Source organism: Salmo salar, chromosome 16 (genome assembly GCF_965601325.2).
Source record: "Salmo salar chromosome 16, fSalSal1, whole genome shotgun sequence".
Lineage (NCBI taxonomy): Eukaryota > Metazoa > Chordata > Actinopteri > Salmoniformes > Salmonidae > Salmo > Salmo salar.
Genome location: NC_138306.1, coordinates 81351209 through 81365255, shown reverse-complemented (window position 1 = coordinate 81365255; position 14047 = coordinate 81351209). Strand labels below are relative to the sequence as shown.

General features: G+C 44.3%; 1 protein-coding gene across 9 annotated transcripts in view; it reads right to left on the bottom strand.

Annotated features, from left to right (window-relative positions):
- The window catches only part of LOC106575459 (arf-GAP with GTPase, ANK repeat and PH domain-containing protein 1), a 281459-nt gene that overhangs the window by 91240 nt on the left and 176172 nt on the right, over positions 1-14047 (bottom strand). For 6 of the 9 annotated variants that reach the window (XM_045698088.2, XM_045698090.2, XM_045698089.2 and 3 more), the window contains 2 exons: positions 13314-13469; positions 12602-12694 (listed from right to left, as the gene is read on the bottom strand). In XM_045698088.2, coding sequence (XP_045554044.1) covers positions 12602-12694; positions 13314-13469 — 249 coding nt within the window. The remainder of the gene's footprint in view (positions 1-12601; positions 12695-13313; positions 13470-14047) is intronic. The other 3 variants (XM_045698083.2, XM_045698086.2, XM_045698087.2) reach the window with 2 other exon arrangements.

Genomic DNA, 14047 nt, shown 5'->3' with positions numbered 1-14047 from the left:
AGGGGGGAAAGATATGGACGAGAGAGAGAGAGAGAGATGGACAGCCAAGCGCTTTGATAGACAGAGTCCTGCTTTCCGTGTCTCTGGCGTTGTTCACATTTCATTAAGGCCTCGTAGTGTCCTGTCCCTTGGCTTGGACAAAGGAGGAAGCAGAGGAACCAACGACCTCGCCTGGGAATGATTGCTTATCTCATAATTGGGCGCCTGAAAACACACTTGTCAATTAAACTGGGCTCTGCAATGGGAGCAGCTAGCGACAGACAGGACAGCAACGAGGCCTGGCCAATAAGCAGCTCTACTCTGCAGTACAGAATGATTCCTGGCATAATAGAGATGCAGTCAGGTCCATGTTGAACTGAGCAGGATATCATATGGATTTGATATACTGTGTATTTGCTGAGAGATGCAGTTTCTATCTCAGTTCCTCCTCTCAGTGTGTTGGTGTCACAACAACCACTGTTGAATCACTATTAAAAGAGACAATCATCACATCAGGGCCGTTCTGGCTTCACATCCCAACTCAGATCTCAACTTCCAAAGGTACAAGCTGATAGTCCTGAAAGTGATTTGGGGTGTAGAGCGAGAGAGCGAGAGAGAGAGCGAAAGGGAGGTGGCCAAGCGTTACAGACTGGGGAGTGAACTAGGTGGCCAATATTTCTTCTACGTGTGGCCCTGTTTGTGATAGAAGTGTGCATATTCATTTCAGCCATCCATCGTGGAGACGACAAGCGATCAGTTTGCAGGGGGAAGGCTAATTGAACGGCACGTCGACCCTCCGGATTGGTAATATCTTTCATTATTCAACTTCTCCGCTCCACTAGTGACTCACACGTTGCCTCTATTTTACCTCCGGGGGACTTGACAGCTCACAAGGTCTTCCGATCGCAACGCACAAGAATAAATGGAGGAAATAAATACATCCCAGATATACTCTTTGTCTTCCTCGTTGCTACGGAGACACTTCCTAAAGAGGCACTGTGAAGTATTGTGGGTAGTGCTTAGGAAAAGGTCGATCGCCCTGGGGGGCTGAGGAGATGATGTCCTTCATTCCTTTTAGTGAGGAAAAGCTTCCTCAAAACGTGCAGCAAGGGCGCGATTATTAATTAATTATATCGGTTCATGTTCAAACCGTAACAACTGTTACTACAACAAACAGGCTTGTATTTTACTCAGGTCCAAAATGGCTACCTAGAAAACAATCAACATTCCAAAACCTCCCTCTCTTTGCCTTCGATAGCCACCCTCAATTGGTCTGCACTATCAAAGGTGTAATTGTCCAATCTCTCAAGGCAGACCTGCCAGTGGAGCCGTTCAGTTGTAAACAAACAGTCTGATAAGGAGAGAACTTTCCCCAGGTTAATTTCCTTTCTATTGAAACACACTAATCAACTCCCTAATCACCATCATCCCCCTTTTTTCTCCAGACAATACACCCTCCCTTGGACCCTTGACGGGACTGACAGCCGGCCCATTTGGGTGATAGGGGGGAGGCACCATCTCCTGAGAGGCACCATCTCTCCCTCGGGGATCTGGTGGGGCCCATTGTTCTTGGGTGTTCCTGGAGAGCAGGAGCCTAAATTAAGGGTGTCATTCCCAAACAGGCAACTCCTGTCTTGGGGGCTGTCAAGAGGTGCGAAGGAGGGCCCAGGGCTGGCTAAGGCATGTCTTGAGTGATGCCTCCGTGAAAGGCGCTTTTCGAACGCTCCTCTATCGCGTTGGCCATCTGGCCTGAAGAGATGTCCACTCTGCCAGCCAAACCACACCACTGGTCATTAATCATCACTGGTCAGGACAGTGGTGTGAAGCCAGGCCAGGATATCATGATGTCCCTATAGCCCTGATCAATGGGACATAGTGGAGAGGGGAGGGAATGGACCAGACAAGCTGAACGAGGAAGTGAGAGAGATTGCTACTACGGTACAATGCCCATGATGGAATCTGCCCCCAACAGCCGTTTCACCATGCAGATAATAATGACTCTCTTGTTGTGATGTGTGTTTTGTCCTATATTTATAATGTATTTATTTATTTATTTTAATCCCAGGCCCCGTCCCCGCAGGAGGCCTTTTGGTAGGCCGTCATTGTAAATAAGAATTTGTTCTTAACTGACTAGCCAGGTTAAATAAAGGTTAAATAATATATTTTTTTAATAAACTGTCATAAGTAGGTGCCCATCCGCACATGGACATGAGAGAATAGCTGACACAATAGTGATGCTGGGTTGACTCATAACCCGCAGTTGGGTTTAGGGTCATTAAATATTGTGATAATGAAGGGCAGGGGGGTGGGGCGAATAAAGATAAAACAATACATTTCAAAAATCCTTAAATGTATAATTCTTGTGCAATTTATATCTATGGGCTACATTTTGTTTTTTGTGATTATGTTTTGTGTGATGATTGTGAGGCGCTATTCAAATCAACTGTCACAAGACGAGAACGTCAAATAGGCCTATGGCACGTCAAGGAAATTATAGCCTACTGTTCAGATGGGTTAAAAGGAAACTGAAATCTGGACACTGACTGTAGGACTAGAACCTCTCACATAGCCTTAATATTAACTCCTGCAGAGTTAAAGGTGCAATATGCAGAAATCATGACACCATTTCCTGGTTGCTAAAATTAAAATAGTTTGCCTAATTTCAGTTTATGTGACAAAACCAGCAGTCGTTGTGTATCATTGTACCATCTAAACCACTGTCAAATATATTTTTCATAACCCAAAATATTGTATTTTCAGCTGGTGTACAAAACCGAAAGTAAAAGATGCAAAAACACTAAACTTAAGAAAGGGAAGCATAGAAATAGATCACATAGAAGATATCGACCACTTCTTAGACTTGCTTTCAATTGATAACGACAGATCTATAACTCACATTTCTATGTGAATTTGGTCAGCTCGCCCATTGGTCAGCTCGCCCAAAAGTCACATATTGCAGCTTTAGGCATTTCTTGCAGTAAAACTATATACCAAATGTAGGCTACATTTCAAATGGAGAAATATGATTTCCTTCAGCATCTTGAGAGAATGCAAATGCACAGTTAGATACTGTCTGCAGGTGTTGTGTCTGTAGAGGTGCCATCTTTATCAGCATCATAAAGGCTGATAGTGTTTCAACCACATAAAACATGCATCCAATCAGAACTGAGATATGATCAGAAACATGGTGTTCGTTTCCACAGCTTTCTATTTCCTGACAAACAGTCAAACTGATGTCATTTGGACAATTGTAAAAATATTCCTGTTTTTTGTTATTGTTGAGTTATTGCATTTTCTCCACGGTCCCTAAACATCTTTGCACCACGAAAGAAGCACATGACAAAGAAAACTTTACAGATGCCAAATAGACTGAAGCATTAATTCTACACATTTATGACATTCTGCTGAGCAAGGGTTTATGTAGTCTTCTAGAGCAACATACAGTATGACAGAAGAGAAGCTGCCTGTATCTAATTACAGAGAAGTTGACCAACAAATAGCCTACCAAAATGTCAGAAATTATAAGCAGAAACATATCTAAATCAGGCCCAAAAAATCCTGCACTCCCTGTCAAAAATCATTCCGCCGTCTCTGACTGTAGCCTACAGTGCATTTCCTATATTAGCAGGTTAGGTTCTGGTGCGGCCTCAGATTTTCACCTTATAGTCGGGCGGTTGCAGGTGAACAAACAGCTGACCCCCACACACACACACACACACACACACACAATCTATCATGGCATTTATGACAAGGTCAGCGTTGATGAGGCAAGGACAGGAAAGGGCAGGCCCAGGGGAGCATATCGGGGCGAGGAGCAGCGAAAACCAGATCAAATAAAATACCAACGAAGAAGAAAATGCTCCCTCTATCCCTGGTTGCATCTAAAATAGAACCCTAAATAGTGCACTACTTTTGACCAGGGCCCATAGGGCTATTATCAAAAGCAGAGCACTATGTAGGGAAAAGGGTGCCATTTGAGATGTAGCCTAGCAACTGATTTATCTGATAAGAGTTCTGGGTAATTAATTAGAAACTCAATTACCCAAACCTTACTTCAGCAGTCTCAATTCATTAGCAGATAAAGCCTCTCTCGCCCTGCTACCGTTTCTGACAGAGAGAGAGAGAGGACGGATGGATGGAAAAGAAACATTCGTTCTTTCCTTTCCTGAATGAGTTAAAAGAAGCCCCTGGGGTCAAAGACAATTTTTCTTTTGTCTAATCAGTCTTGTTAAAGAAGCTCTTTAGAGAGACTTGTTTCTCAACAGGATGGGTAGAAACAGACAACTAATCCAAGACTGATAGTACTCTCAGTGAGGGAATCAGGTCTAGCATACAGAAACAGACACACAAACAAAATGCACCATAAACCAACAGTCACCACTAGGACACTTGAGTCCCAGTGTGTTCAGACAGAACAACTCTATATCAATCAGAAAGTCTACTGCTCAGTAGAGAATACTGTAACCGGATCAGAACCATCACACAATCTAAAAGCCACCACGCTTCTCTGATTGATGCCGGTGTGTTTCTCATTTAATTATTTCTCCAAAACTAAAAAGAACAACCCCCTCCACCCCCAAGCCCCTCAAATCTCATTTCCAGGGGTTAGAGTGCATGACAAAAATGTCATCATGGCCAAAATAGCTCCGAGCGGTCGTCACGGCGACAACCTTTTCCCTGGGAAATGATATTTTCCCAATCCGGCGGAAGGCGGATCGCGTCGCCACTCGTTACAGGGCCTTGATAGCAGGTCTTTAATATTCACCGTCTTAATTAGGAGACGCCGTTAATTTCATTAAATTCTTTGGCTGCTAAATGAAGCAGATTATGAGACATCTTTTATTGCCAAGCGTGAAATTACAGCCTGCCCGCTGCCAATGGCAGGGCGAAACTAATGAATTACAGGGTAAATAACAGCCGAATTAACCATCCAATTTAACTCCTTACTAAGAGGAACCAGGCCTCAGAGGGGAGGAGGCAGAGGGGAAGACTGTCAAAACCACCCAGCCCTGTGCTCATCTAATGTTACACCACTCTCTACAACTAGAGGCAATTACTACCATGATACTAATCAGCTCCTCACAAAGGGAGCCGACCACACGCGTCCATGCTTTTGGACTCATTTCAAACATGAACAAAATAAATCATAACTAAAATCTGTGGAAGTTGTAATTCGGAAGAAAGTACTTAGGGCCAAATAAAAGAGGAATGTGCATTTAGACATGCTAACACGTGGATGGGACGGACAAATCACTATTGAATGTTATGATGAGTTGTGCTACGAAGCTGTGGAAAGACCACCTTTCTCTATTAGGATGAACCAGGACCCGCATCTTAACCTTCTCTACCTCCCATTGCTGCTCCATGCCCCTCTGTCTAGCCCAACAGCCCCGGTGTCTAAGTCAACAGTAAATTCATTTGACAGAGACGTGTTGGCGAAGTGAGTGTCTCTATCTCTTCGGTAATTACGGCTAATTAGGAGCGTGGAGCAGATGTCCGCGGAGACGCCACCGTAAACACCGTCTGTAAACAAAGCTGCCGATGTCCGCTCGCCACTCGCTTTTTAAACAAACCCTCAGCCCCAATGGCCATGTTGCATCCTGGGTAAAATACCTGGTAACAGCAGCCACTGAACCCATCATGACCCTGCAACATTTTTGTTACATTCAAGTCATTCCATCAGACACTCTCATCCAGAGCGACTTAGAGTAGTGAGAGCAAACATTTTCATACTTTTCCCCCGTACTGGTCCCTTGTGGGAATTGAACCCACAACCTTGGAGTTGTAAGAGCCATGCTCTACCAACTGAGCCACACGGGACCTAGAACAGAAAACAACAAACATTCTAAAAGTTCCAAACAGCAATAAAGCTGTAGACAAACATCCCACTAGGTACTGAAGTCACACGAGTCTCGCAGAAGAGCGTCTATCTGCACAGTTAAATACCACAGTGGAGGCCATGTTTTGAGGGACCCACGACGGCCTGACCCTGTCACACACACTCAGCGCAGAGTTTGTGTGTGTGTGTGTGTGTGTGTGAGAGAGAAAAGCTGGACCTCTGGGTTGTCTAATTGCTGCAGAGTGAGAGTCCGCCCCATCCTCTTTCTAAAAGTCCAGTGTGCTGAAAACTCCTAGCTTGGCCAGGCTGGCAGTGTGTTAGGTTTTAATGAGCCCCATCTAACTAATGAAGGCATCTTCTTCCTTCCACAGCCTTTATCGCGCACACACACACACACACACACACACACACACACACACACACACAACTCTAGTCACCTTGAGGGGGAGTCAGAACAACAGCCCATCCTAATGAGATCTGGGCTAACAGAAAATAAACTACACTGGGGAGTCAGTAATCCTGGGAGAGAGCTCCAAGAACTCACACATACCAACGCAATTCATGCAAACACACACACATTCACCTATCTGTTTAGAGAACGAGCGGTCATCCGCATAGGCTATTTCCCCCTTACAGCGCGACGGCACTTTTCTCTCCTGCACGTCAGCGCTACTCATTGTTAGTTAGCCTGTCCTCGAGGAACATATATGCTGCTGTAAACATTTTGAAAGTGTTCATTAATTTGCTGTTAGGCAAAACAATGTCCGTACAGTCTGCAGCACTTTACAAAACCTCATACAGGTAGCTTGCTGGCTAGGTTAGTTAATCAACGATATTAAGCAGAGAGCTAACTTTGCTAGTTATGAAGCTAACGTCAGTTCACTAACGTTACCCTGGAACTGTCTTGGTGATACCGGGTTTGTAAACCATAACGCAAAAAAATGCTAATTTCACCAACGTTGTTGACTCTCTGAGTAATCTAACTACATGCCTTGTCTTTCCCTTCCCGAGACACACTGTCACATCCGGCCGTGGTTGGGAGTCCCATAGGACGGCGCACAACTGGCCCAGCATCGCCCGGGTTTGGCCGTCATTGTAAATAAGATGTTTTTCTTAACTGACTTGCCTAGTTAAATAAAGGTTAAATATAAAAAATAAATGCCCATGTCACAATTGCCTGGCTACATGTTTTTATTTTATTATTATGAACAAAACAGATAAACATAAACCTAACAGACAATAACCTAACAGTATTACATATCGAGATACATTTTCAATTTGTCAAAAAGTTTTATGGTATGTATTTTTTGTTTTTACACTTATAATTGAAATATTAATTTGAAATGATATCTTAAACAATGTGAAGAAGGGTTTGTTCTCCGCCCACTTCATTTTATGGATAAAGAATCTGCTATGAAAGATAAACAAATTAACAATGAAATTTAAATCAGGGTCCATATCATTTGGATCAAAATAAAACATAACATCCGAGTCTCTCAGATGAACATTAATAGTCGTTTCTTTTAAAATAAAATTGTCTAATTCCCTCCATAATCTTCTGACATAAGAACAGTCCCAAAATAAATGGTTAAGAGTCTCTGGGTCACAACCACAAAATACAGATTTGTTATCAATAGCTATTTTAAATCTGTGTATAATAAATGTCTTTACAGGGTAGATTCTATGAATGAGTTGGTATGATACTTCCTTCACCTTATTAGATACAGTTTAAGTCGGAAGTTTATGTAAACCTTTGCCAAATACATTTAAACTCAGTTTTTCACAATTGTTTACATACACTCAAATAGTATTTGGTAGCATTGCCTTTCAATTATTTAAATTGGGTGAAACGTTTTGGGTAGCCTTCCACAAGCTTCCCACAATAAGTTGGGTGAATGTTAGCATTCTTCCTGACAGAGCTGGTGTAACTGAGTCAGGTTTGTAGGCCTCCTTGCTCGCACACGCTTTTTCAGTTCTGCCCACATATTTTCTATAGGATTGAGGTCAGGGCTTTGTGATGGCCACTCCAATACCTTGACTTTGCTGTCCTTAAGCCATTTTGCCACAACTTTGGAAGTATGCTTCTGGTCATTGTTAATTTGGAAGACCTAGCTTTAACTTCCTGACTGATGTCTTAAGATGTTGCTTCAATATATCGACATAATTTCCATTCCTCATGATGCCATCTATTTTGTGAAGTTCACCAGTCCATTCTGCAGCAAAGCACCCCCACAACATGATGCTTCCATCCCCGTGCTTCACATTTGGGATGGTGTTCTTCGGCTTGAAAGCCTCCCCTTTTCCTCCAAACATAACGATGGTCATTATAGCCAAACAGTTCTATTTTTGTTTCATCAGACCAGAGGACATTTCTCCAAAAAGTCCGATCTTTGTCCCCATGTGCAGTTGCAAACCGTAGTCTGGCTTTTTTATGGCGGTTTTGGAGCAGTGGCTTCTTCCTTGCTGAGTGGCCCTTCAGGTTATGTCGATATAGGACTCGTTTTACTGTGGATATAGATACTTTTGTACCTGTTTCCTCCAGCATCTTCACAAGGTCCTTTGCTGTTGTTCTGGGATTGATTTGCACTTTTGGCACCAAAGTATGTTAATCTCTAGGAGACAGAACGTCTCCTTCCTGAGCGGTATGACAGCTGCGTGTTCTTATGGTGTTTATACTTGCGTACTGTTGTTTGTGCAGATGAACGTGGTAACTTCAGACGTTTGGAAATTTCTCCTAAGGATGAACCAGACTTGTGGAGGTCTACAATTTTGATTCTGAGGTCTTGGCGGATTTCTTTAGATTTTCCCATGATGTCAAGCAAAGAGGCACTGAGTTTGAAGGTAGGCCTTGAAATGCATCCACAGGTACACCTCCAATTGACTCAAATGATGTCAATTAGCCTATCAGAAGCTTCTAAAGCCATGACATCATTTTCTGGAATTTTCCAAGCTGTTTAAAGGCACAATCAACTTAGTGTATGTAAACTTCTGTCCCACTGGAATTGTGATACAGTGAATTATAAGTAAAATAATCTGTCTGTAAACAAATGTTGGAAAAATTAGTTGTGTCATGCACAAAGTAGATGTCCTAAACGACTTGACAAAACTATAGTTTGTTAACAAGAAATTTGCGGAGTGGTTGAAAAACGAGTTTTAATGATTCCAACCTAAGTATGTAAACTTCCCACTTCAACTGTATATTATATTTGCCAGACAACAACGAGACTTTGTTCCAGTTCACTTGTCCTAAGGCTGCATTCCAGGACATTTTAGCATAGGCAACAGTAACACCTTGACATTGTTTTCTTATATACATGTTAATACATTTGTAGTTTAAAATGTCAATTCCTTCAAGCTGTATTGAGGCAACAAAACCCTCAACAGGGATGAGGGACTGTTATATTCTCCTAAAAGAAGAATAGTACCTACTGCCTGGCTACATGACAAGCAAGTGGTGTCTTTTCTCTTAAAGGAGACAGCGCACATTTTTATAAAATAAAGCAATAGGCTACTTCTATGAAAATGTTATTTATCAGTAGGCCTAACATGGTCCCAAATGAAAGGGAAACAGATTGTCACCTGTAGCCCCAAAGACCATTGGAATCAGCCAACACGAGCTCAATGCAGGCATACACTCCTATTGAATATGAATTCACCTGTATTGTGAGTAGACCTACGCCATCTTCATTTACCCAGTTTATTCAAATAAATGATTACCACCTTTATGTTGTTGGGTAGTTAAATTGATAAAGTCAAATTGACTATGGTTGTATGATTGATTTGTTACATACATGCTTGTCTCTGGGAACAGTTCTCAACAAAATGCTCCAATGTAATTATATTTATTATCGGGCTAAAATAATCAGCCATCGGCCTCCTTGACCCCCAGAAATTGGTATCGGCTCTTAAAAACCCATTTCTGTCGTTCTCTACTGTTTACCCTAATTATCTTCCACATGTAAAGTCAAATGATCTCACACAAGTCACCCATATTTATGAGCAAAGGCAATCCCTTTTACCTGTAGTTTCTGAACAACATGTTAAGATCTGATGCCAAAAACCAACAGCGTTGCTGTTGACACCACTGATTCATAATAACATTCATCATCATCCTCCTCCTCCTCGCGTGTTTAATTGACCGCCGATGATGACTGTACCTTTAAGGAGCCGCCGTGCGACTCTGCCAACCTAACAGAAGCAGACATCTGCCAAAGTGATTCAACTAAAGACTGTCCCCTTCCTCCCCTCTTCAACACAGACAAGGAAGGACAACCAAAACGAGCCAGTCAGGGAACACGTCCTCTCAGTGAATGAGTTGTGTTGCTACCCCTCTGAGGGAGACCTGGCATGTATGGAGTCGTAGCATACTGTGCGTCTGGTACAATTTGTGGACCAGGTCTGAACGTGTTCAACAAGAAAAGGTGAGGAGGTGTGTGTGGAGGGAGGGAGGGAAGCAGGAGTCAGACTCAGCAGGACTCATTAAAATGGAGTGTAAACTGAGTGCTAATGGGGAGGCAGGTAGCTAAGCTGCTGCCATCTCCACACACACACACACACACACACACTCACTCACTCACTCACTAATTAGGGAACAGGTCTGCCTGCAGCCGACACAGAGGCAGGAGGGGAGATGGAGAGAGACATACAGAGATACACATTCTCCAAGAGGAAAGACCACGGGGAATGATCAAATCAATTAACATCCAGCTCCAAAAAGAGAAGCAGCTCTGGCCCGATGCCTCGGAGCGCTGCGACTACGTGTTATTCTCCAACCTCTGTCTGTCTGGGGCTGACGGCTGTCAGGTGGGCTGAGTGTGTGTGTGGTCGTGCCGGGCCTGGCTCACCATGTCTCATGTTGGGGAAACAATGGGCAACTCAACAGAGGCCACAGCCGAACCCATATGATGATGGAGGGTTCTTTAAGACTGTTGGTCTTCGTCATCCTTCTAAAACACACACACACACACACACACACACACACACACACACACACACACACACACACACACACACACACACACACACACACACACACACACACACACACACACACACACACACACACCTCCCATCTGCCACCAGTGACGTGTGTATGTGGCCCTCTTCATTTGTACATCATTATCAGCCATCGACTTCACAGGAGTTATGCAAATTGAGTGGCTGGACCCAGGAGGATTGTACTGCTGCCAGACAGACAGAGACGACGTGTGAGTGAGAGAGAGGCTCTTCTACAGGGACAGGAGAACACACACATATCTGGCACTGTGTAGCAGCTCTTCCAATCCATCTTCATCACATGACAAATGTTTGACAAGTTGTTCAACATGGATCCTTATAGAAAGCACAACATCGTCACTTCCACAGAGATAAGCTCATACACACACACACACACACACACACACACACAGCTGTGTTCTGTTGCTCTATAACCATAATGAGTATGTGCCTGGGCTCTCTCCTCTGAGTCACTTCCAGTTGCACATCATCCCCCGTTTACCGCCACAACGCAGACTAAAAACATTGCTAACCATAGATGGGATGCATAGGTCAATTACATGAAGCTCTGCTGCTATACTGTCTACATATAGACAGGACTGAATGGCAGATTGGGTTATGTGACTAATAGACCATCCTGATTGATGAGAGGCACTTATCAGAGTTTAGAGAGGAGCAACACTATCAGAGGCTATGATGTCCATGCTAACTGGACGCCTGGGGAATAACACAGGACCCAGTTGCTACTTCATAGTGATATTTCCTTCCGGTGGGGAGTATGGGGATAAATGGAAACATCTCACAAGTAAACATCCTGTCGTCCCTGATTGAGGGGACAAGACAATTTACTCTGCTCTCTGCTGTGCTGTCCCAGCGGGGGGCCTCCTTGCGCAGCAGCACCACAGAGACACGGTCTCCCTCGACGAGCTGCGCGACACGGCCGAGGCACTAACAACTACTGCAGCGCTGCTAACAAATGCAGCGCGTTGTTGAAAGGAGGCCCTTAATCAGAGATGCAATTTGTTCATTAGTGGATTACAAACGAGGCCTCCGTGCTGATATGAGAGGCCGTGATTAGCACACGCTAATTGGCTGATTTCCTTATACTCCAGTTGAAGCAGCTCACAGGAGATGCCAGGCTCCCCCCCCCTCTCTGGTTCGCTCCATGCTTGTTTGCGACAAATTAAGGCCAACTCAAACAATCTCTCCACGATTACAGTGGGGGGGGGGGGGGGCTCTTGAGCTCTCTGGTTCAATACCCCTCCCCTTCCTCTCCACCTCCCCCTCCACCGATGCCCCAATCAAAGCGCTCGGCTACACCGCCACACAGGAAAAGGCAGGGCTTTGAAAAGCACGTAGAGGAAGAGGGTAACGGAGGACCATATGCCAGCCGGCAGACTGCACTTCATTAACCATCCTCAGCCTCTTCTCCCTCTCACCATCTCTCCCCTTTCTTTTTGGACAAGGAGAGAGGGATGGGGCAGGACAGAGGGATGGGAGCAGGGGGGAGAGTGAAAGAAAGTAAGAGTGAAATCCCGTCCCGCTCCTTATACTAATGATCTCATTTCAATACCCAGGAGAACCCCCAACTCTAATTGATGTCAAGTGTGTGCTTTCGCTGTTAATCAAGGAGAAGGCATCAAACGGAGGGAGCCTGGCTGTGTCTGGGCTTCACGCTCTGATCACAGGCAGCCCTCGTTCTCCGGGAAATCAGCAATACGGCGCTGCCGGACCCTAATTATCCCCGTAGCAGCCGGCTGGCCAGGCGAGGGCCAGATCTGATCATACCTGCTTAATTGGAATAGCACGGCCGCTTCCAATGCTGTCCGCTCGGCCCTCCAGTCCTTTCTTGTCCCTGTCTGGCTCGCTGGCCTTCCGAGACTGTGGAGAAGGAGATAGGAGAACAAGTAGGGGTTACAGAGGCCCTGAGTTAAGCCCTCTAAAGTGTCTGAACGAGGAGCCTGAACAAGGGTCTGTTACAGCCCTCTTCTAGTCTTCACATAACAGGCCTCATATAATGGCTGCTAGAGGTGACTGGGGTTATTATTGTGTCTATGAGTCAACTTGACCCAGTTGTTGACCTCTCTCTAAGTTGCTAAGGAACTGGGAAGTGGACATGATGCTTGTGTCTGTACATTCTAGAAGGTGGTCACATACAACCTTCCCTGTGGCCCGTAGATTCTCACTGTAAGCCATGTACCATTTAAAAGTCCTTTACATCATTTTGGATCTATTTAACATCCATAGTTTGAACAGCTAATAATACATGAGTCAACAGTGAAGAAGTAGATGTCCTGTGTGTGTGTGTGTGTGTGTGTGTGTGTGTGTGTGTGTGTGTGTGTGTGTGTGTGTGTGTGTGTGTGTGTGTGTGTGTGTGTGTGTGTGTGTGTGTGTGTGTGTGTGTGTGTGTGTGTGTGTGTGTGTGTGTGTGTGTGTGTGTGTGTGTGTGTGTGTGTGTGTATGTGTGTGTGTGTGTGTGTGTGTGTGTATCTGGGCTCACAGTGAAGAGGTTGGAGCGGCGTTTGGACTGCTTGCGGACGGGCGTGGGGGTGTTGGTGGTCTGGGGGACGTGGATGCGTAGCTCCTTCTGACTGGTGCTGGGGGTGGAGGGTACTGATGACGAGTAGTCACTCAGGCTGCCGCCATTACTGGTCTGCTACAGAGACACACACACGTCTATGTACTGTGTTGGTAACACTAACTTAGTTCAGAAAGAATGAGAGTATGTATGGATGAGAGTAAACAGAGAGAAAGAGCATGTATGGATGAGAGTAAACAGAGAGAAAGAGTATGTATGGATGAGAGTAAACAGAGAGAAAGAGTATGTATGGATGAGAGTAAACAGAGAGAAAGAGTATGTATGGATGAGAGTAAACAGAGAGAAAGAGTATGTATGGATGAGAGTAAACAGAAAGAATGAGAGTATGTATGGATGAGAGTAAACAGAGAGAAAGAGTATGTATGGATGAGAGTAAACAGAGAGAAAGAGTATGTATGGATGAGAGTAAACAGAGAGAAAGAGTATGTATGGATGAGAGTAAACAGAGAGAAAGAGTATGTATGGATGAGAGTAAACAGAGAGAAAGAGCATGTATGGATGAGAGTAACAGAGAGAAAGAGCATGTATGGATGAGAGTAAACAGAGAGAAAGAGACAACAATATAAAAAAGTGTGTGATAGTGACAAAAGAAGTTGAACATACAGCTGGTACAGTATCTCCTCTTCATAATAACA